At 38.0% G+C, this 25,572-nt stretch overlaps 1 protein-coding gene across 1 annotated transcript in view; it reads right to left on the minus strand.

Annotated features, from left to right (window-relative positions):
- Positions 1–25,572, minus strand: part of LOC148941114 (synaptotagmin-15-like) — a 326,984-nt gene that overhangs the window by 175,497 nt on the left and 125,915 nt on the right. The window contains exon 5 of the mRNA XM_089104584.1: positions 2,401–2,532. Coding sequence (XP_088960710.1) covers positions 2,401–2,532 — 132 coding nt within the window. The remainder of the gene's footprint in view (positions 1–2,400; positions 2,533–25,572) is intronic.

The raw sequence follows: 25,572 nt of genomic DNA on the forward strand, positions 1-25,572 counted from the left end.
ATTGCCACAAATAAGACTAAAGTTACCGCCAAATTAGCACTCTGAAGGCCAGAGACAGAGTTGCAATATACTTATAATAAAGTTTAATATTTTAGATAGTTTCTTCTTCATCCTTTTAAAGTTCGGAAAGTCAAAATAAAATGCTATTTTTACGTTACCTCTTAGTATTAAATCTTAATTAGCCCTGTGGCGTCATTTGCGGCTTTGCATCTCCTGGTGAAAAGTCAAATTTTAAACAAACCGATCGAAATACAATCGTTTTACAGTAAAGTGGAATTCTCGTTCCGGATCTAAGAGGAATTAGGGGCAGTATCCTTATTTGTATTTATAGCAATTTTGGTATCCCTATTTGTATTTATGGTAATTTTGGTTCGTTAAGTTAGACTTGGTCAAATATTGCAATCTCTGTCATTTCTAGAATTAATCTATTTATTCATTTAAGTTTAGGTAACAATTTATTCTACTCTTGGTTTATTTTGGGCTTATTTATCCATTCATAGGAACTCTGTTCGTTTCAAGTTTGGATTAAATAAAAACAAGTTTTTTTTTCAACTGAAAGCAAGGAGCAACATTAAAACTTAAAAAGAACTGAAATTATTACGTACGGTATATGAAAGGTGTCACAATCTCCTTAATACCTCGCAAATTTTTTTTAGTACATTAAAAAAACGCTTCTTATTGCTATAATTAAACTACCCTTGTGTTTTAGGAGTCGTTCTTAAGGAATTGGGTAAAAAAAAAAAAATCAAAATATAGCTTAAAGATCGGGGCATTGAGGAGGGGACAAAACCCCTCATATACGTAATAATCTCTGGTGATTTTAAGTTTTAATGTTGCTCATTCCTTCAGTTGAAAAAACTAGTTTTCGTTTTTATTTCTGATCGTTTTTTAAATAATCAGAGAAAATCTGGCCCCACCTCCATGGATAATTCCCCTCCTCATGAAAATATCCTGTATAAAATTCAGTCCCAGTGAATATTTACCCCGGACAATTATCCTTAACAACTTCATGCGTAAAATTGGGACTGAAAAGAAAAAGCAAGACATAAAAAAAAATTTGTATAGGAATTCTGGCAAATTTTCCCAGTATAAAATTTCCCCTGACAAGTTCACCCCGTAGAAAATTCCCTCCCCATGGAAAAATCCCCCGTGGAAAATACCCTGGCAGAAAAATTCGTCCACCTCCACCCACAAATGTATGCATACTCCCCATTAACAAATACTATGCGTAAACAAAGGGCAAAGTTTCTAACTTAAAGACCTTTCCCCTGGGGCTGTGGGGATCACGTTATATCCAAAGGCATAGTTATGGGGCCTTTCAACTATGATGAAAAATATGATCACCCCTGAGAAAAATATAATATGTTCACCCCTGAGAAAAAAATAAATAAATAAATAAACACGCCTCCGTGATCTTTCTTCCGGCAAAAAAATAGAAGATTCCACATTTTTGCAGGTAGGAGGTTGAAATCTTCTGAAATAAGGTTTTCTGATATATTGAATCTAATTGTGTGATTTTCATCAAGATTCTTTTACTTTTAGGGGATGTTTCCGCCCTTTTTGGGAAGTCAGGCAAATTTTGTCAGGCTCGTAGCCTTTGATTTGTAACACTAAACTTAATGAAACACATATATTATGATTCACCATAATAAGTCAATTCTTTTGATATATCTTTCAGAATCAAAATTCCGTTTTTGGTTACTATTCAGCCGTTTTTCTCCTTACTTAAATTTCGTTACCACGAGCTATTTGATTATAATCTGACTTTATTTCTGTTCCTTTTAGGTTTAAATAGAGCTCTTTACTTTTTTGGAACAGATTCTTCTTTTTGGCGAAAATTATTTCAAAATTAATTTATAATAAGGAAATTAGCAATAATTACACTAAAATACAACATTATAATATTTTTCTTCCTCACTTCAGTATTAAGACAATACCAGTTACAGGTTCGGAATTGTTATTAGTTCAGAAGAATGATAAGGCGTGGTTTCATCTAACCTTCCTTTACTTAGAAAGCAGAAAAGCAAAGAAAGCAAAAACAAAAGCCGTAATCTCCTATAATTGTCTTAAAGATGAACTAAGACAAGGCAAAATCTGCATAGGCTTCCTAACATGGAGAAAGTTCGCGACCCTTGCTACACAAATGGGCATTTAGGCTTCCACTAAAACAATTAATTGAAAGCGGTTGCCCAAAATAAAAGGATATTAAAGCTGAGATCATAAGTCTATATATTATACTTAGTAAATCTTTATAAGCGTAGAAATTGCACTTAAAATTAAATACCTTGCTTTAACAGATGGTTTGAGGGTAGTAGTCAGCGGCTTTAGAAAGTTTAAGTCGCTAGATCTTCACGCAGAAAATTACTTATGATAATAAAACTCGGATTTATGTGGCCCTACCTGATTGTCAAACACAGCGGTCCTTAGGGGCACTGAAACATGGCCGACCACTTGTAGACTCTCTTCTTTTGTGCCTTTTGAATCGAATATATGAAAATTTAAGGTTGCAACTTGTAGCCTATCGTTTGTAACCTGGAAAATAATAAATATATAATTCATAAACAATAAGTAGAACAACAGGGAATTTTTTTTATACAAGACAGTGGAAGGCAACTTTAAATGAATATTTCGACCCTAAATCCAAGGGCTGTCCTCAGCAAAACAAACGAAGAGAAAAAAATACAATATAAAAGAAACTTAGATTAAAATTCAATCATTAAACTAAAAGGTTTAAAAAAAATATATATTTTAAAACAGCCCTAATGTCATTACTTCAAGGAAGTTCAGCCAGGACTGGTACACCAAGCGAAGTGGACAGAGAACAATTCATTCAAATGGAATAAAAATACTTACAGACAAGATTTTAAAGCTAATCTAGCCTACTTGGCAGCCAGCCTAGATGGTTTATTCGTAACAGGTTGAGTAGAGTTATTTAATATTTTTTTAATATAATTATTTAAATCATTTTTAATTAAATTTGTGTATAGGGCATTAAGCGAATTTTCCCCCAGATCTCTATTTAAAGAAATATTACTATTTATTTTGATTTTAACTTCAATTGCCTCTCGAACAACCTGTTTTATCCCTAAATCATTGCTAATAAGGCAAGTTTCTTCAAAAAGCATTTTATGACTAGGGTTATCATATATGAGACTGCTTGTTTATGATGGAAAGGCAGTGTGGTCTTCGTCGCTATTTAAATATATAATTATATATTTAACGATTATATGTTTAGTTTTAACCTGTTGTAGCACAGTGGATTGATGCTCTGCTTGCTAATACGGAGCACAAAGGTTCAAACTCCACTGCAGCAATGCTGGGCGACCAGCTAGCTAGTTGACTCTGTAAAAACACCCAGCAAGTGAAACGTCGACTCGACGCCCTATGCGACAGCAATGGCTCAGGAGGATCTTTATCATATTTTATGCTTAGTTTTTGCATAAAATCAAGCTCTTTGGTAGTGTTGAGCGGTATTTCGATTTTTCAATATATCGATATATGGATATTTTCACTTTTGATATTCGATATATTGATATCAATATTTCGGAACCATTTTTGGCCCCGATACACTCTTGTTTTTGCCAAATTTAAATAATGTAAATCGTAGTTAAAGAGTATTTTTCATCATTTTTTTATAAAAAACTTCGAATAATACAACATTGAACAATGAAAAAAACAACTTTGATTATATGAAAGAATATCACGAAAACCCATACATGAAACTGCTTGGGATCAAGAAAAAAACGCGGCTATATGTGGCTATTCAAAAACACCAACATGTTAATGTTTTTCCCAGAGAGTTGGTTTTGCCACTCGGTGATAAACTGACCGGCCGTGGAAAAAACTCTCTCAGAAGGGACACTGGTGGTGGGCACAGACATAAATTTCATGGCAACCTCGTATAGATATTTCTGAGACCCCATGTTGCGAGAATTCCCCTACTTGAGTGGATCCGTTTTTCTTGAAACTACAGATTCCCTGTTAAAAAGCTGCAGAGCCATGATAGACTTGGCTGCTGTCGAACCACGTCCTGAGTTGACTACCAGAACTTCGTCATGTGAGCCCCACAAACTGTCATGAGCATGTCGATGCTGTCTCGCGGGGTTTGTGACGGTACTTGTACCTGCTGCTACGGATTCAGCAGACAGCAGGGTCAAATCCATCTCTCTTGCTATTTTGCCCTCAACCGAGACAAGGTCGTCAGGGGAAATATGCATTTTCTTGAAACGCGGATCAAGGTATGTGGCAATCGTCACGGGTGTGACCTGACCGAGGCTTATAAACCTAGCTTGCATTTTCTCCATCAAAGCCTTGTGGAAGTCCTCGGCGACATTTGAAAATCCACCACAGTCTACCTGAACAAGGTGGCGTCTCAAAATCTTGGATAAAGGCAGGACTTTTGAGATGGAGGGATAGCTTTCAGAAGAGAGCTCGATTGTGACCTCGTCAAAAGGCGTAAGTACCGCGATCACGTTTGAAATAACATCCCACTCACTTTCAGTGAGTAGTAGATCTACTTTACCGAGAAGCACAAGCAAACTTGGTACCGACTCTTTCAAATCTTGTAGACTACGCAACACAGTGAGAAGCGAATTCCGTCTAGTGGTCACATCAGGTATCAGTTTTTTGGTGCAAACATTGTCAATAGAGATCTGAATCTGGCGCAGCTTGTCGGCAGCTACAACACTACGTCTGAAAAAGCAGACTATGTTCCTAGCTTTTTGGACAAGAGGTGACAAGTCAGCAGTATCATCAATGGCACCCCTCACAATCAAATTCAGAGTATATGCGAAGCACGAAACATGTCTCCAGCCTTTACCTACAGCAGATGCAGCATCCTTTACAGCCCGTACCACATTTGCTCCATTATCGGTAACTACAGCTACAACCTTTTCCTTAATCCCCCACCAGTGGCAATTTTCAGAAGATGAGCTGTGATAGCATCAGCAGTATGCCTTTCTTCAATTTTCGTAGTAGTAAGCACGTTGCTGCAGAGGCAGCCTTTCTCATCAATGTAATGTACAGTGACAGTCATGAAACCCTCAGTCATCTGGGAGGTCCATATATCTGTGGTAAGGGAATCATATCCTACTTTTTTTAGCGCCCCCTGCAGTTTCAATTTTTCTACAGCATAGATTTCAGAGAGAAGATCTCTTGTCACTTTAGCTCGGGATGGCAAAGTCTAATTAGGGTCAAGACCCTGCACCAGATCAATAAACCCAGGATTTGAAACAACAGAGAGGGGTTGCATATCATTTGCAATGAATTTCACAACCAGTTTGTTCATTTATACAGTTTTAGGGTGCTTTGCACTGTACTTGGTCTGTAGCAACGAGTCAATTCTCGGCTGCTTTGCACTTGGTGTTCCTGAGTCAGTCTGGTCACTTCTATCACGGGTAACTTGGGTAGGGTCACTAGCTTGACTCAAAGGTCTGGTTGAGTTTTGGCTATGTGATGGGACAATTTGACTTGAATCATGTTAATCATCGGATGGACACGAATCAGAATCAGGGTTAACACTGGCACCCCCGGCCGATGTACTTCCTTTTATGCTTTGGTATTGTTTTTGTGGTTTGTCTTGAGATGAGCATTAAGGTTGGTGGTATTTCCAGAGGTAACAACACTTTTTTTGCATATTTTGCATAGTGCAGACTTAGCCGATAATTTTGTAAAATATTCTCACAAAGGACTTGGCATTTTTCAAAAACGGGTAGAGACCTGGACCTGCAATATATTAAACATTCAGAGGCAAATAGAATCCAATGGAACTGATTTTGTTAAATAAAGTGGTAGTACCAACCAGCAAATAATGGACCAAATGTGGGGATTCGATTTGACATATAGGGTTGGATTTTGCTATGTACTCTAGATCAATAAGCAAAAGAAAATGATGAAAAATTACAGTATATTATCAGCTAAATTTCTAAATATCAATTATTTGACAAAATATCATATTTTGCCAATCTGTTTTACAGAAATGTTATCTACTAGTCCAAGAACCATGTAGCAAGACAATAATCTTATATTAATGAGATTTCAAAGTCAAGACCGGGTTACCGCCTAGAGTCTAGGCGGTAGAGTCCAAGCTATACGAGTTGTCGGAAACGCATCTGCCTAAAGAATAATCAAATCAACCGATTACAACCTGGAGAGGCTGTGACACTATTTAATTACCAAAGAAAAAAATCATCAGACTCATTCTTCCTGACTGAGCATAGAAGCAGCATAAAAACAGGACACACAAACCGGGAACATTACAGAACCCTTTAGTGCACTTCTACATTTTTGAAAGACGCCCTCTGACTTACCCATTACATACTTCATACCAGCTTCATCACAGGGACCTATGCAACCTCGGACTGTTCGGACAAGAAACTAGTGCCGTGGTAATAGAAGTGTGAATCTAACCTTCAAACTATAATTTAAGCCTCCTGACCCTGTGTGGCACAGGGAGGTTGTTAATTTCAGTTGAAGAGCTAAAATTATGATCTAAAAGCTTCATTGATACTTTTTATCACCAACGTACGAGGCTATACCAGTCTGAGGTTGCATATTTACCTAGCATAGGTTCCCTGTACCTGACTTAAACCCTGATTTTTACAAGGTGGGCTGAGAAATTCTACTTCTACACTTACCCAGCTGGGAATCAATAAAAGTATTTTGGGTTATGGGGCTATAAGCCCCATAACCATCATTGTCACATCATTGTCACATCATCATTGTCACAATGATGATTTAATTAATAAACAGGCCTGAACGGTGAGTATACAGGGTTGCGAATTTTTTGGTCAATGAATATGTCCCTCGAGCATCCAAAAATGTTTCCTTTTCAGCCAAATTATGTACATATTTTGTCTATAATATGTCCATAATATATCCATCTTGAAATCTCAAAAACTAGTTTTCTTGCGACTTGTATACCTCTTTCAAAGTGGTCAGTTAACATCGAATATAATAAAAACGAATATGATTCATTTAATCATCCATGAGAAATAAACTAGTGTGAAAGCACAAAAGTCATAAAAACATATAAACAGTAAAAAAAATAATTGTCGGAGCTTGAGGCTCATCTTCCTACGAGAATTCTGCTTGACAGGTATGGTCGGTATGAGGGTCAGCATTTTCACTTCTTTTGGTAGCTTTTTGTCAATCAGATTATTTCTTGCGCATGTCATAAGGTACAATCCAGGAGTCAAGCGACGTTGCAGAGTGCTAGGTAAGCTGGGTTGCCCTTCAATCAGGGGGTGACATCCCTCATAATTCAGTAATTGCTTCTGTTGCAAGTTACATTTTGAGCCCTTAAAGGGGCCCCAAAGGTATTTAATTTTTTTTACCACACAAAGAAGTTATCAACAGTAGTTAAGTTACTGAAAAGTTGTTAAAAACATATCACTAATTTATAAATAAGTTATTCAAGAGTAATATATTCCAAAAAATAACAATCAAACCCCATTTATTGGGCAACACAAATATAAACTGTTTTCCTAATGTTTCAAGTTTTAAAATGCCTTCAACAAATGTAGAACTTATTTTTGCATTTTGTAACTTAGCTGTAAAAAATTCTAGTAATATTTTTGCAAATTAGGCGGGTGGGGGTGGGTAAATTTCATGGTAACTTTGAAGTGGACCTTATAATCTACTAGAATGAAAGTGAAAACATCATTTGATACTTCTTATACTCTTTCATAACTCAAATAAAATACCTTCAGGGCCCCTATAAGGGCTAAAGATGCAATTTGCAAAAGAAGCAATTATTGGATTAGGAAAGAGCATAAAAAAGGCACTGATGTATTTGCTTTCTTCCTAGCTAAATTATTGTGCTACCTGCAAATTTACCACCAATACCAACAGCCAAAACTTATATATTGTCCCCACGATTGGGGGCCTGTTTTAAATATTTGGGAGGAGTGTATTTTGATCAGGATAGCCTACTTGTCAAAGATTATGCATTATCCAAGTACTGGGAGGTTTTAACCAATATAACCCCTCCACTATAGCCTAGTCTAGGTTAAGTTTCTATTAGTTTTATAAAAGTTTTCCAGAATCGTACTGGGAATTTCACATAAACCTAAGGGTGACTCATTCAAACAGGGTGTGTGACTGCCTTTGTTCGAGCAACACTTTACTATGCTATAACTCCACACAAAGTTTTCATATAGACTAATTTGTTATCAACCAGGTAGAATCACGACCCTTCTAGGAGACCATTAATGAAATTATTTGAAAAAAAACTACGTTTTCTAAGGAGTTAAAGCGGCTGAGGCAAAAGTTAGAACCTTAAAACGTACAGGGATTAGGAGGTACAGTTGGGGGGCTGCCGCACCCCAAACCCCCCACTTTCGCAATCTTTAAATAAAAAAAAAATTTTTTAAACTGAAAGTAAGGAGCGACATTAAAACTTAAAACGAACAGAAATTATTCCGTATATGAAAGGGGCTGTGCCCTCCTCAACGCCTCGCTCTTTACACTAAAGTTTGACTTTCTCACAACTCTTTTTTTAAACAATAAAAACTTTAGCGTAAAGAGCGAGGCGTTGAGGAGGGCACAGCCCCTTTCATATACGGAATAATTTCTGTTTGTTTAAGTTTTAATGTCGCTCCTTACTTTCAGTTTAAAAAACTTTTTTTTTATTTAAAGGCTGCAAGAGTGGTGTATTTGGGGGGGGTGGCAGCCCCCCAACTGTACCTCCTAATCCCTGTACATTTGAAGGTTTAAGCGTTTGACTCAGCCTCTTTAACTCTTCAGAAAACGCAGTTTTTTCAAATAATTTCTGCACGTTTTTGTACAGTTTATTACTTATTATTGCTTGACTAACTGCTAGCTGATCGTGTCAGGAGTTAAAGTTGGGGGGCTGCCGCACCCCAAACCCCCCGCTCTTGAAGATTCTTTTGTTAAGGCTTTTAATTCCTGAATACTCAAATCAAATGCGCAGTAAGATTTTCTTTTTTCAACTTGTCTTCGAGCATGCGGGTATACGGCGTGTTATCAAAGCAGTGGAGACTTACCTGTAACCTGAAGGCCGACTTTGATATTCTTCTGGAGACGCCTGTTGAGCCGAATAATTTAATAGATTGGATTTAAAAAAGAAACTGAGTTTCTTTTTTAAACTTTAAATTCAATATAAAAAAAAATTCCTTTAACTGGGAATCAAACCCGGGTCTTCCGCCTGACAGTCTGGAGTAGCGACCACTGTACCACAGAGACAACTGCTATATTATTTTTAGTCTCTGCTATCTATTTCTGAGGCAAGAAAATCCCCACAAAACTTGACATTTGGTTTTTGGAAAACATGAACGGAGTGGTCAGATGGCATTGAAATTTTGGTGATGAGCTCCGAGGCCCTAGAACAGCTTATCCTCTAAATTTCAGCCCGATCGGACAACGTTAAAGGGGGGATGTGGTGGGAAAATTTAACATGGGCTCTTATAGGAAAACGAGGTTTTTCGTAAATGTAAATTCGGGGGATAATTTTTTCGGTATGAAAATATCAAAAGGCCCTAACAGGTCAAATTCCGCTTCGAATGAGTCCTCATTCACCCGGATCCGTTGCCAACTGTGACCTGTAGGCGTGACTAATAAAAAAAAGAGAAATGAACATTAAGTGGCTATATCTGGTTTTTGGAAAACAGGGAAGGAGTGATCGGATTGAGCTGAAATTTCGGGGATAAGCTCCCGGGCCCTAGTAAAGCTTGACCTCTAAATTTAAGCCCGATCGGACAGCGTTAAAGGGGGGCTGTGGTGGGAGGGTTGAAACTTCCGGCCCAGTTTACCCCATGAAGATAAAGTCGGAGGAGGATGGAATTTTACACGTTTCTGAGCTTGGGCTACAAAATGCAATCACCTCCGTCTCTCTGCGACCTCTAGGACCGGAAATCGCTTAACATTGTGGTGGGTCGCCTCTTTAAAGAGGCACAAGTGTGCCTTCTTGATTCAACTTGTAAATATGACAAGAAAACTTGTTAACTGAGACTAATTACATATATTTGTAGGATATTGCACTTCCAGCATGAAAATGTACTTACCAACACAGACATGTTATGATTTTTTGAAAATTGCGGTAAATTCTAAATAAAACTAGATAAAATCGCACATTCTTCTGTTAGTTAACAAAAGTTTCAATCATTTCATTAAAAAACATACAAACTGTGGAATGATAAGGAATGACAATGTCTTTGTTGTTTATTTCAACGTTTCTGGAGCATTCATTAGTTCCGTCTTATGAGTCATTGGATTTCATAGGTTATTCTTCTTCTTCTGGAAGATTTGGAAAACTTTTTTCTCTGTGGGACCTTTTCTGTTGGTCATTCACGAGTAGATGGCGAGAAAAGCTGAAAATACTTGAAAATTCCGAAATATCGTTTTCGATATCGATATTTACGTTTCGATATTCGATATCGACATTTCGTCCGATATATCGATATATCGATATCGAATATCGCCCAACACTACTCTTTGGACTTACTGAGCAAATGCAATACTTGAATACATTCAACAAAGTGCAGAGTTCAAAGGCGGATAAGTCCTTTTATTATACAGTAAAAAAACATATAAGAAGTCTGGATATTTCGACCACATACACGAGAAAAACTAAGGTCGTCATCAGCAGAAAAACTAAAGCATTACAATTGAAACAACCGAATTTTATACACAAGAAATTAATTAATTTCGGGTCAAAAATAGTTTTATTAGTTAGTTATGGAAAGACAGTGTGGTCTTAGGAAAAACACTTAATTTTGAAACACCCTTTTTTCCCCACATTGACCCGATCAGAAGTTTGAAATAACTATTTTGTTAAACGTAGTACATAGGCAATATAACGATGCCTTTGGGTTTGACAATCCCCCCCCCCCCAGCCCCCGGAGCAAAGGTTGTAAGTTATGGTAGTTGCCCAATATTAATTTATAAGGATTTTTTTATGGAAGGGGTGGTCTTGTCAACTTTAGAGGGGTTCATTCGATTTGAAATCAAAAGTTCTAGCACACTTTTTTGCAGTCAAAATTGATTGGAGGACAACTCGCCCCTGCACCCTTTTCCCCAAATGCATTCAATAACCATTTTGAGCTATCTTTTTAGTTCGAAATATTCCAAAGGCAAAAAAAACTATGCCTCCAAAATTGACAAAACCCCAAACAGCCGTTGGGGCAAGAGCTGTATGTTATGCAAGTTGCCCGTTGTTACATATAAAGTTGTTATTTTACGAAAGAAGTGGTCTTAGAAAGTTTGGAGGTGGCATATTAGATTAGAAATTGAAATTTCTGGCTCGCTTTTTAGAATCAAAAGCGATCGGAGGGCAACTAACCCTCCACACCCTTTTTCCCCAAATACATCAGATCAAAATCTTGAGATAGCTATTTTGTTCAAAATATCTCAAAGATCAAATAATTATACATCCAGGGTTGACAAATTTTCCCCCAGACGTAGGGGCGAGGGTTACAAGCTATGCATTTAGCCTAGTGTTAACATCTATGGATTTTCATTGGAAAAGGGGGGTGTTTGATCCTGGGTTACTAAAAACGCTTAGCGTATTATGATGATATTCTAAGGAAATGTTAAGAGATCCAAAACACAATCAAAACATATTTTGTCCTTGTTGGTTGTGAAAAGGGAATAGTAGCAATATCTTAGGAACGGCTGAGGGTATTAGATTGAAACTTGCATAATAAGTTGAGCAGATGTGGAAGAGAGAATGGAGGGTAACCATACCTCCCTCCTCTTTGCCCTTTTTATATGCCTCCTATTCTCAAATATGGTCGAAAATTCGTAACCATTAATTTGTTAAAACTCACCAAATGGATTATTGCCTATGCCTCCAGGGATGCCATTTCCCTACAGCCCCGGGGCAAAAATTGTAAATTATGCAATTTATAAACTGTTTGCATGCATAACTTACAATTAGTAAAAGGAAAAAATCTTGATTGTGGTTGTATCAGAAAGGGCCAAGGGTATTAAGGTGAAACTTTGGAGAATGTTGAGGGGTATCTTAAACTAAATCGAAAGGTACTATGCGCATCCAGTTTATCAAAAACTGAATCTATAATATCTTAAGAACGGCTGAGGGTATTGACTTGAAAGCTTCGGGACATGTTCAGGGAGTTGTTCTATAGTGGTTGGAGGGATGCCAGCCCCCCTTCCATGCCCTCTCTCCAAAAATACTGGATCAAAATTTTTAAATAATCGTCTTGTTCAAAATAGTCAAAAGGTAAATGCCTGTGGGAATTACATGACCCTCAACAGCTTTGGAGAGGAATGCCAAACACAATCAAAGCCTACTATGTGCATATTGATTGTCAAAAAGGCGTACCATCAATGTCTAGCGAACAACTAAGAGTATTAAGTTGTAACTTATAGGGTATGTTCGGCGGGATGTTGAAAAGCTATTGAAGAGCTACAAGCCCCCCTACCCTTTTGAAATGTCCCCTCCCCTCAACTCTGATCAAAATTTTGAAAAAGTGATTTTGACCAAAATAGGCAAAAGGTCTACTAACTATGCCTCCAGGGATGCATTGCCCCCCCCCCAAAGCTCCGAGGTCAAGGATTGTAAATTTTACTCTTTTTTAACTGCAGGACTTGTTGATAAGAAAAGGAGTAATGTTTGATTCTAATTGTGTTCGAAAAGGTTATGTGTATTAAGGCAAAACTTCGGGGAATATTGAGGGGCATATTTAACTAAATAAAGGTACTATATGCATCCAGTTTTTCAAAAAGACTTATTTGTCAAATCTCGAGAACAGCTGATGATATTAAGTTTAAACTTTCCGGGCATATTGAGGAGGATATAAAAATTGGTTGGAGGACAACCAGCCTTCTTTCCATTCCCTGTTTAGTTGCAATGAACCCAAAGACATCTAATAAAATTTGAAATAGCCCTCTTCTTTGAAATAGTCTGAAAAACAAATAACTAAGTTTCTGGGGACGACAGATCCCCCACAGCCCCAGGGGCAAGTGTTGTATGTTACATAAGTTGCCCTTTGTTTATACAAGGAAGCAAGTTTGACCTTGAGTCTCCAAAAACACTAACTGAATTAATATAAAACCTATAGGAAATGTTGAGGGGGATGGCAAACAAAATCAAAAGACATATATATATATATATATATATATATATATATATATATATATATATATATATATATATATATATATATATATATATATATATATATATATATATATAGGAGGGCTGTCGAAAGAGTACCCTAGCAATATCTAAGGAATGCTTGTATTAAGTTGGAACTTCAAATCATGTTGGGAGGAAGTTGAAAAAGGAATTGAGAGCAACCAGCCCCTCTCTTCTTATCCTTTTAGATGCTCCCGTCTCAATTATGCAATCTGCCCGTTTTTTACATGTAAGATTGATCATTGGGATCGGGGGGGGGGGGGTTTGTTCCTGTTATCGTCCAAAAAGACTACGGGTAGGCCTATTGGGGTGAAATTTTCAGCAACGTTGAAGGGTATGCTGAGCTAAATAACTAGATAATACCTCCATCCAAATTATCAAAAGTCATATAAGTAACATCTTAGGAACGGGTAAGGGTATTAACTCGGAACTTTTAGAACCATTTTTACTATTACTGTGGCTGCAAATGCGACTGGTTGCGACTGCAACAGTGACTACTTCCGACTGCGGCAACTTGCGACTGTGATTGCGACCGCTTGCAAATGGTACTGCATTTACGTGTTACTACTTTCAAAAAATATTAGTGGATATTAAACAATAACAAAACGCACTATATGCATGCTGATTGTCAAAGGGGCGCATCAGCAATATAGTAGGGGAAAGATACGAAAAAAAATGGTCGAACCAGGAAAAAGTTGGTATAAAAATTATTTTTGCACCACTGTGTTCAGAAAAGAGAGCTCTACAACATATTAAAAATCCAAATCTCCATCCCGTTGCGAAATTCCCTTTTTTCACGTTTTTTGCGCCTATTTTTTAGATATTTCCAGAATCCGAGAATGAGGAACCGTTTAAAGAAAAGTAGTTTATTGATGGTTTCCCTTTTAAGAAACGATTGTTTTTGTGATCTTTTATTAAACAGAAAAATAACGTTTAATAATTTAATTCTTTTTTTTTTTTTGTTTTTGTTTTTTATTTAAGTAAAAAAAAAAAAACAAAAAAAAAAAAAAAAAAAAAAATCAAGCGACACAAGATCACAGGGTATTTTTCGAAGAGGAGCACGAATTTTCGGTTAATTTTTCCCTATCTGAACAAATAGCCTACCGGCGTTCCGAATCCATTTCTTTTCCTACCTAGCTTTATTGGTGACGACATTTTCAACCAGCTGGAAAGTTCCTTCTGATTTTCGCTTTCAGTTACACAATGCCTTGATCTTACACTCTTTTCAAAGTTGTTTCAGTCTACTGAGCCTTGTAGAGTCACCTATCTGTAAAAAAGCTCCTCGGATGGAAAGTATTTTGGAGTCCGAGCTGAGGTTTAACACAGGTGCGTTTTTGTTTGTTTTTCTTGCCAATGCTTTTGTAACGTAACTACTAGGAAGCGGAAAGGAATCGGAGGAAGGAAATATAGAAAGGAAAGAAGACTCTACGCTTGTCCTACCTCTCTTTTCTGACACATATTTTATCAGCGCCATCTGTCTGAAGAAAACTTAAGTACAGCAAACAAGTCGCTAGAGTGCAGCACGGTCGACGCCGCTAGGCGGAACGAAAAAGCTATTTCTCTAGTGGAAGCGAGAGTACTATCGACTATTGCCGGTCCCTTTCGCGGATGTGACTGTCAGATTTCCCTGGTCAAGAATCCTTAAAGCACCCATGATACTCGACGCCGGCCCTCAATAAGATTGACAGTTCATTTATTTTAGTAACCTATCTGAGCTGGGGAGGGTTTAGCTACAGATTTTTTGGTTCAGAATCAAAGTTTTCGTTGTAACATTCACCGACAGCTCTACTTATTCCCATACTTATATTCACTTATTACTTATACTACTTATACTTATACTACTTATACTCACTTATTCCTAGTTCTCTTTTTTAGATGGCGGAGACCGCAGTTTTATGTCCCCTTTGTGAACGTTCAATAGACACCTTAGAATCGTCGGTACTGGCAGAAAAGAAGCTACGGCAATCAATGAAGCTAGCAAAACGAGAGGTACCAGCATCTCTGTCGAGGCAGGGAACCATGTCCATGTTACTTGCAGAAAGACTTTCAAAAACAAAATATACCTGTCGAAAATTGAGAATGAGAGACGACGAACCTTGCAAGAAAAGACGGAAGCAGAAAAAGTGGTACTCCGATCACGGACTCCAAGTTTCAACTTCCAAGAGTGTTGCTTTTTCTGCACTACAAGGATAAATCTCAACACTACCCACAGAAAAGGACATGAGTGGTACAAGGTTCGGACTAAAGACTTTGAAGAGAGTATAAAGGCAGTGTGCAAAAGCCGTGATGATGATTGGTCAAATAACGTTTTTCGCCGAATATGTGCAATGTCAGAGCTGCACGCAGTTGACGCAATTTATCACAAAGCCTGTTCTTCTATGTTTCTATTAAATAACAGCCTTCCAGCCAGATTTGCGACGCAAGAACTTTTTGGAATACTCGAAGATACTGAGCCAGATAAAAAACGTCCAAAAAGGGGGAGGCCAAGTCAAGATGAAAGATATCAGGCGTTTTTGAAGCTGGCTACTTTTTCGAAGAAAATGACGAAGAACAGTATACAGTCAGTGAACTTGTTGTTAAAATGGGAGAGCTTTTGAATGAGACGGACCTTGAACCTTACTCTAACAAGTACTTGAAGAGCAAGCTTCTGGAATATTTCAGTGACCAGCTAGTATTTGCAACTTTTGACGGTAAGGCTGACGTGGTGACATTCAAAGAAAAAGAATCAGCGATACTCCAGAATTTTTATTACTTGGACAAAACCGAAAACGAAGAGAGTGAGAAAATCAACCTTATTAGAGCAGCAGCAAAGATTATCAAAAGTGATATCAAAGGACTGCCAGCACAGAAGGAATCATATATGACCGCAAAGCAGATTTCTTCTGGAGAACAGCTGAAAGGCTCTCTACCTAATAGTCTAATGGTGTTCTTAGATGAAATATTCGTTGGAACCGATATTTCCTTCAAAGTGCTTGCCATTGGCAATTCCATCGTTCAAGCAGCTCGCCCGCGTGCCCTCATTTGTCCACTGCAACTAGGCTTAGCAGTGCAACTGGATCACCATTTCAAGTCCTGATTTCTTATTGACACTTTACACAGCCATGGAATCTGCTTCTCATATAATGAAGTCCACAAATTTAAACGCTGTGCATCAGTCCGTGATGAATCTACCCTTGCAGGAGTTACCTCCGCACATGCTGTGCAGCATGTAGCTGATAATACAGATTACGATGTTTGCACGATGGACGGAAGAAACACATTCCATGCGATGGCTCTGCTAGCAACAGTCAAGCCTCCTCTCATTAACAGCCGATCACCCATTCCAAGAGTTGAAGTTTCATTAGATGAAGTTGCCCAAAAAGGAAAAATTCCCATCTACCCTTACCGCTTAAGTGAGACAGTGCTTTCAAAGGTGCAATATGAGAAGATCCCTGGCAAAAATGTCAACGACCCGTATACCTCACTCAATCAGCTCTGGTTAGCTACCGGGTTCCTGAATGTCCCAAGACCGAGCTGGAATGGATTCATGCAGTCAGTTTTCTCTAACCAAATACATTCATGAAACGGGAAACCTTCGCAGCAAGGCAAGCGTCTTGTTTTTGCCGATGATTGACCTCCCGTCTAGCAACGAATCCTGCCTTTACTCAACCTTGCGCTTTGTAGCTTCGCAAGGCAGAACCTACGGATTCACACCCGTTCTCACATTTGACCAGCCGCTCTGGTGGAAGTCTATGAAGATCCTCAAGTCCGACACGACGAATGAGCTGAGTAGTATTGTTCTCAAGTTAGGCGGTTTTCATTTGATGATGAGTTTCGTCGGATGCATAGGACACCTCATGCAAGGTTCTGATCTGAAAGAGGTTTTGGAATTGGTATACGCGACTGGTGCAGTGCCGCACATTCTTTCTGGAAAAGCAATTTCTAGAGCTGTTCGATCTCACATTCTCGTGAGCTCGGCCATATATGCTCATCTCCTCGAAGAAGAGCAAGCGATGTTGACGTCTCTAGACATGTCTACTGTCTTCGCGAACGTAATGGATGGATACCTCCCACCTCAAGATCTCAGTCATGATCCCCAGCTCAAGCAACTTGAAAACTTTCTCAAGCAGAGACGCCAAGACCTGCTGACTCAGAGAACTGCGAAGCTCTGGTTTCAGTATCTTGACAGGGTTGGGATACTGCTTAAGTTCATACGTGCCGAGAGACTAGGCCTGTGGGATTTGCATCTAAAATCTGCAGTAGAGAAGCTTCCGTTTCTAGCAGCATCTGGACATAACCTCTATGTCAAGTCGGTCTGGATATACCAGCAAGAGATGGCTAAGCTTCAAAATAGTCACCCACCAATCTTCGAAGCATTTGAACAGGGAGGTCACACCATTAGAAGATCGGAGCGACTCTGGGCTGGGCTCTCGGCAGATCTTGTCATCGAGCAGGAGTATATGAGAAGTCTGAAAACATCGGGCGGTCTTACAACTGGAGGTGGGATGACAGAACAGCAGAGAGCCATTTGGGTTCTGTCAAGACCAGCATGCCTGGAGATCAACCTCTTGATGCAAAATTTGACAAAAATTGGTTACTCGACAAGTGAGCAGCACCGCGACATGAGTTCCAGTAGAAAGGAGCGTGACTTCGACGATACCCAGAAGCTCGTCGGATACTTCGGAGAATCTTCTCCGTTCAGAGGTGACAATCAGCTTAGAAACATTGCCAACGGCATAACTTCTTCCCAAGATATTAATGTTGACGAGGCCGATGTGGCTGGAAAGTTCATTCTAAGTAAGATGACGGGAAAAACCTTGAAGGAGCAAGTCTTCAAGAAAAAAGACCAAGTGACCCTAATGAGTGCCAAAAAGGCCGGGTCATCCGTGGTAGCGCACATAGATCCGGCGCTCCTTTTCCAGCAATTTATAATAGTGGCCCAACGAACTGACCTTCGAGAAGAATACTTCAAGTACGAACTTTGTACGATTCCTCCTTCTCTTTTTGAAAGCGATGGCCTTATGAGAAAAGCAAATAAGCCAGAGCTTGCAAAAGCGATCTTTCAGGCTTGCGGGATCGAGACTCAGTCACCCTCAAGACCTGCTTCTGCGTGTAACATCATCTTGGATAGAGGTTCTCTTGTACATCGAGTTCCATGGAAGGTAGGGTCAACCTTCAAGATCATCTTTGCTTTATACTTCCATTATGTAAAAGCACGGTACCCTATTACGATCGTGGTGTTTAACGGATATGAAGATAGTCCAGCACTCAAAGATGCTATCCATTTACGTCGAGCAAGGATGGTTGGCCGCCAAGTTTTTTTCACCGAAGAGATGACCCTCTGCATGAAGAAAGAAGAGCTTCTTTCATGTAAGACAAACAAAGGAAGTTTCATGAAGCTGCTCGGCAACCATTTGGAAGCCGTAGGTTTCCGAATTTTCCACTTGGAAGGAGACGCCGACGTTCTGATTGTAGAAAAAGCTGTAGAAGCTGCTAGTCTTACAGACACAATCGTGGTTGCTGATGATACTGACATCTTGGTTCTTCTGATCAGTCGATCAGATTCACATTCCGGGCGTTTTTATTTATCACCAGAAGCTAAGTTTGGCGGTACTAGTACAGCTTGGGATATTAGTGAGATGAAGCAGAAGCTAGGAACAGATGTCAGCAATCTGATACCATTCTGTCATGCCGTGCTGGGTTGTGACACAACCTCTCACCTTTACGGAATAGGAAAGGGCAAAGCCGTTCAGCTGCTACTTTCCAACAAGAGTTTCAGGGACAGCGCTGCTATATTTGGCGACAAGCTCCCATCGCTTGACGATATTGTGGCAGCAAGAGAGCGAGCATTGTTGATACTGTATCGTTGCCCTGATGTTTCGAACTTGGACACTGCCAGAAAGCTAATCTTTCACAAAAAAGTGAGCACTGCCACCACTTTCGTGCATCCACAAAAGCTGCCACCGACTCAGGCAGCAGCGAAGTACCACTCGCTATGTGTCTACTGCCAAGTTCAACTCTGGCTCGGGAGCACAGTAGATCCTTTACGCCTGGGATGGAAACTGCAGGATAACGAAGTTCTTGCGCCAATAAAAATAGATCTCCCTGCCGCTCCGTCTCAGCTGCTGAAAATTATCAAATGCTCGTGTCGTATTGACGACTGTGATAGTGAAAAGTGTACCTGTAAGAAAAACGGACTTGAGTGTACTATAGCCTGCCGTACCTGTAAGGGAAGCTCGTGCAACAATTCGAAGTTTCAAGAAGAAGAACTTAGCGAAGAAGAATAACAGTCAACTGTTATGATGAAAAATCTAGTTCCTACATTTTCATGATATGCAATTTCTATATATTTGAAAAATAAGATAAAAGCTTTTCTCTGAACACATTAAGTTAGAACCTACCTTGTCTCATGGTGTTTGGCGCTGAGGTGTTCCTGTTTATTGTTGTTTAGTTTTTTTTTCTAAGCCTTTCGTTTACATAGCCAAATAGACTACAAGAACGACAAACTTATTCCGTAGTAGACCTTGATAAACGCTGGTAAGAGTTTTTTTCCCCAAAGACAAAGTTTTTTTTCCCCATTTTTTTTTTTGCTGATAAATATTTTTCTTTTGGTCAGGTAACGAAATGAGTATCAGAAATGAATTCAGAGCCAAAAGCTAATCTAAAAAGATGTTTAAAACATTATAGTTTACGTTTTTAATTTTTTTCCCGGTTTTTGAGAAAAGAAATAAAAAAACATTAAAAAAACAATTTCGCATCGAGCTAGAGATTTAGATTTTTGATATGTTGTTAAGCATTTTTTTCCGGTCCGGATGGTGAAGAAACTATTTCTATACCAATTTTTTCCTGGTCAAAACTTATTTTTCTCCTACTAATATGTCAGGAACGGCTGAGGGCATTAAATAGATACTTTCAAAGCATGTTGAACAGTTCTTGAACCTTAAGGGAATGCTTTGGGGGATTTTAAACTAAATCAAAAGACACAGTGTAAATCCAGGTTATCAACAGAGTAAACCTGCAATATCTCAGGAGCTGCTATGGGTCAGCATATTTAATCAGAAGGTTTTATATGCATCTTGACTGTCAGAAGGGTGTATCCGAAATATTCAAATAACGGCTAGTGACATTTGGCCGAAACTTTCAGGGATTTTGAGTGGGTGTTGAAATAAATCAAAAGCCAAAATTATAACTATTAAAATGGGATTAGAGATTCTAATTCTTTCGCCAGAGACACAAAGAACTGAAGAAATATTGTTTATACTAACCAAAACCAAAACTTTGACAATCAAAAACGAACAGAAATTAATAAAAAAATCTTTACGAAAAAGAAGTTTTTCAAAGAAAAGCAAAGAGCCAAACTAAACTAAAGACCAGTAGAAATAAATTCCTATAATAACTCAAACTCAAAACGACCAAAAATTACTATTAAAGAATAAATGAAACTCAAACGAACAGAAATTAAAATAAACGATCATAGAAAACATAGAGATAGCAGGTACTAATATAACGAATAAAAATATCTTAAAACGAGAAAAAAATTAGATTGAATGTTCAACTCAAACTTAAATACAGCTAGATGCGAACTGATATATACCAAAACCTCCTTATCGCAGCAGCCAACCTCAAATGGAATATATATATATATATATATATATATATATATATATATATATATATATATATATATATATATATATATATATATATATATATATATATATATATATATATATATATATATATATATATATATATATATATATATATATATATATATATATATATATATATATATATATATATATATATATATATATATATATATATATATATATATATATATATATATATATATATATATATATATATATATATATATATATATATATATATATATATATATATATATATATATATATATTATGTTCTCAGGGATTTATATAGGAATCTAAAAGTGCGTTTAAAACTTCCATCCCGTTTTCCCTGGCAGTCGGCTCTTGACCAATCCCTATATAATGGCATTAATTCTCGTGTGAGGCCAAACTCTTCGAATCCCTCGAATATGCTTGTGAATCCTCAGTGCCCCATCCTTGTTAAGAAAGGGACTAGACAGGGAGCTATCACTTCCCCAACCCTGTTCAATAATAGTGTCCTGGAATCTCAGGCAAAATGTCTTCCTTCATGCATTCTTGGGAGAATTGATATGTCTCTTATTTGTTATGCTGATGACATCCTGAATCTCAGCCGTACGATCCAGCGCATTAAGCAGAATTTCAAAATTCTCAAAGATGAATATTCAAAAATCGGTCTGTCTTTTAATCCTGAGAAATCCGAAGTAATCGTTTTCAATTGGCGAAATCCCCTACTTCTCTTATAAATATGGACGGTTCTCTTGTTAAACCCTCAGACCATATTACATACCTGGGCCTTCCAATTGGCACATCTATAGGCCACACACGTCGTTTGCTGATTTCTTACGTTGAGCGTAAAATTAGCATTTCTTACGCTGGAATCGTAAAAAGCAAACTACGTTTCAACTTTTACCTTCTATCATCTATTTACAACGCCACAGCTCTTCCACATCTGCTTTACATTGTTCTTTTCTGGATATTCTTTACAGTTACAGATAAAAAGCACCTACGATCAATCTTCTTCAGATTTGCTAAATATCTTCTACATTTGCCCCCTTGGACAAGAAACCGTAAAATTATTCATTTGTATAAGCTAACTGACCCTGATATTAGCATTAATAAATCTCTATCCCGTTTTCAAAGTAATCTTAATCATCCATGGTCACCAATTTGTTCACAATAGTTTTTTTGTATTGATGTAATGCATGTAATGATTTTTTTTTTTCTCTCTCTATTTTTTTCTGTCATTTTAGTGGTTATTCCGTATATGTACCTTTTTTTTGACGGGTATTAAATGAATAATATTAATAATAATAATATTAGTATTAACAAATCTCTCTCCCGTTTTAAAAGAAACTTTTATCATCCTTTCGTTAGCATCATTGTTCGTATTAATGTAATTAAGAGTTTTTTTTTGTCATATATTTGAATTTTCAATGTGTGTCTGTGTCCTTCTTTTTCTTCTTTTTTCTTTCTTTTTGTTTTCTTTGGTGATTACTCCGTCTACTGTACCTTTTGTACCTTTTTTTGACGGGCAATAAATGAATAATAATATATATATATATATATATATATATATATATATATATATATATATATATATATATATATATATATATATATATATATATATATATATATATATATATATATATATATATATATATATATATATATATATATATATATATATATATATATATATATATATATATATATATATATATATATATATTTTTTTATATATATATATATATATATATATATATATATATATATATATATATATATATATATATATCCATTTGTGGTTGGCTGCTGTGATTAGGAGGTTTTGGTAACCCCATATGCACTTCAAAGTCATGCCCTCCCTTTTCCCATTGGATTTCAAAGTCATGCCCTCTGACGTCACGGTATAGCTTACACCCTCACACCTGTACAATGCTGTCAGCTGTTCCTGTCCTCTCGCACCTGTTTCTAGTTGGTGACATTCCCGGCCTTGGTAAGAGTCCAGATATTTTTCAATTAATTGGAATGTGGTCGGTATAATAGAAAATTAGTAATAATAGGGAAATTAACACAGGGAAATTAACAAGTGGAGTTCCTAGCCCCTCGCACCTGTTCGCACGTGGCAAAATTCCCGCTTTTGGAAAGAGTTCAATGTCCTTTTCGGTTAGGTCTGGTGTTTTTCTATGACACACCCCCTTTGTTTTTCTACAACATGCCCTCCACGGTTTCAAACGCATGCCCAACCTTTTTCTATGGGATTTTAAACGCATGCCTTCTGCCGTCAGGGTACACACCCTCACACCTGTACACTGCGGTCAGCTGTTCCTAGCCATTCGCACCTGTTTCTATGAGAGCCGTCTCCCTTTTCCTTTGAGAGCCCTCTGACGTCACAATTTCCCTCGCAAGATTCCTATGAGAGCCCTGGAAAGATTCCTATGAGAGCCCTGTTTCTAGGCAAGATTTCAAGCAATCTGACGTCATATGACACACCTCTTTATTTTTCTATGACAAGTCCTCTGACGTCATGTGACACAGCCCCCGTTTGAAGCGCATGTTATATTACGCGACACACCCTCGCCTTTAAAGGGTCAGATAAGTGGAGCTACGGACCCTAGATGCCGTCACACCTACGCAATGCGGTTGCCGGTTCTATTAAAGGGAACACAGTTTCCAAGTGTTCCCATCCTTTTTCTCGCAAGAAACCCCCAAACCTGTTTTCTTCTTCATTAACTTAATGGCGGCACACACTATATGTAAGGTCAGGTAATGTTTGCGCATCCATCACTGCCAGATAATACCATTTTGACATTTTACGCCCAAAAGCCTCAAGACATTTTCTTTTTTCGGCGTTTCATTTTTTTGCTCGAAACACCGCCATGGCATCACCGCCATCCTTCACCACATGGCTTCAGACCCCCCCCCCCTCAAGGTGAGCTGATATTAGTGGTATGTTTAAACCATATTAACATGTAATATTAAAAAACTTTTAACAAAAATATCAATTTCTTTGAGTTAAACTTATGAATATTTCATAAGATCCTAACAATAGGTTCCATCCCCCTTCCCACCTAGCATTCAATTTCAGAGGGCGCTTTGATAATAAATGTAGTTTTTTTAGGCATTATTGTGGCTTATAAAAGGATAAAATATAAACAATAACATGCGTAATTTAAGGAAAGACGAGGGGAGTCGACTCCAGGGGAGAGGGGCCATCTTTGGGGAGGGGGGAGGGGGGAGGGCCTTTTTCTGTCGCTAGCTCGGCACTGCCTTTTGTAATAATTTTCCCGGTCTTCTTATATTTAAAAAAAAAATTCGTTGCGCAAAGCAGTAATTTTTAAGTGTTAATTTATTGGTAGTCCTCCTCCATCCACTTCACTGGGGTGCCAGCCCCACTCGCTGGGCACCTCGGAGGAAGTGTCCAGTTCCCGAGCAGGTTGTCTCAGCCCTGAAACAACCCCAGTGGGGGGATTTTTCAGCAAAAGAATCAAAACGCGCAAAGGGACCGATTCTTGTTTCCGCCCATCCTGCACGCTGTGGGGGAGTTTGGTCAGTGTTGTCTCATTCTGGGGGGGGAATCTATCCATCCCACGTGCTGTGGGGGGGGGGGGGTGTGGTCTGTGTCATCTCATTCCGAAAACGAAATCCAGGCTTCGGCTAGGCGATAAAGGAAATTAAAAAATGGTCTTGCTCGAGATAATTTAAAAGTAGTAATAATAGGGAAATTATCATTGAGTTTCTACGGCAAACCTCTTAAATCACATCATCCCTGTTCTTAGCAGCTAACTGGCAAGATTAGCGTACTGGCAAGATCCCCCTCCCCCAACCTGGCAGACCACCTTAGGATCCAGGCATTCTAGTGTTTCTTCTATATTGGCATGGTTCCAAGCCATTTTTGTTGCATTGTTTTTTTCTGGAAGATTCGCAGGATTCCTGTGACCAGGTCTAATATGAACAACACCAATGTATCTCACAAACTAGACTAAAAGGAACCCATGGGGGAACCCATGGTTCCGTGATGGAAAATCATCATGCGAGAAGAGTAGATACCCAAACCATTAAAAAGTATACTTATAGCCCAGAGCGGAATAGCGCTGCCACACAGTTTTCACACTGGCACCAGCCCTCCACATGACACCAACCCTCACCTCCCTAGGATATTTTCAACCTTTTTCGTCCCAAAAATAAGCTAAAGAATTCCATTAAACAATCTTTTTTTCTTGTTTTTTTTTTTGCTTGAACTGCGGAGACTCAATATTTCGTTGCTAGAACATGATATTCCAATGAAATTCACGCCATAGAGGGTTTAAAACGCTTCTCGAGCCTTCTTTGTCTCGGTAATGAATTTACAGTTGGATCATGATTTCTAGACTTTGCCATTGATTTCCACGATGGCCTTGATTTCTATGCTAACCCATGATTTCTATATTTCAATCAGATTTTTTTTTCATTTGAAATTGACAGTGTTTCATTGTTTTGCTAATGATTGCATAAAAATTCACCATGATTTCTACACTTTGATCACAATTTCGACAATTTCTATCATCTAGACAAGTACCTTATTATTTTTCCTGGAATACACTGCCTTTCTGGGCTTTAATATTTCATAGCGATAAGACACATTCGTTTCTCACTTGTTGCTTTGTAAAAACGTTAGAGAGTATGATTTTTTTCTGGAAAACCAAACATTCTTGGGTTTAATGTTTCTTGACAACAAGCAATAATCACGTTCTAAAATCACTATGACACCAGTCATCATCAGTGTAAGCGTCTTCTAATATTTGGAACATACAAACACCCACACACACACTTTCTTAGAAGTAACAATTTTTTTATTGT

This window comes from Artemia sp. Qi Xiang Cuo, chromosome 18 (assembly GCF_049724085.1).
Source record: "Artemia sp. Qi Xiang Cuo chromosome 18, ASM4972408v1, whole genome shotgun sequence".
NCBI lineage: Eukaryota > Metazoa > Arthropoda > Branchiopoda > Anostraca > Artemiidae > Artemia > Artemia sp. Qi Xiang Cuo.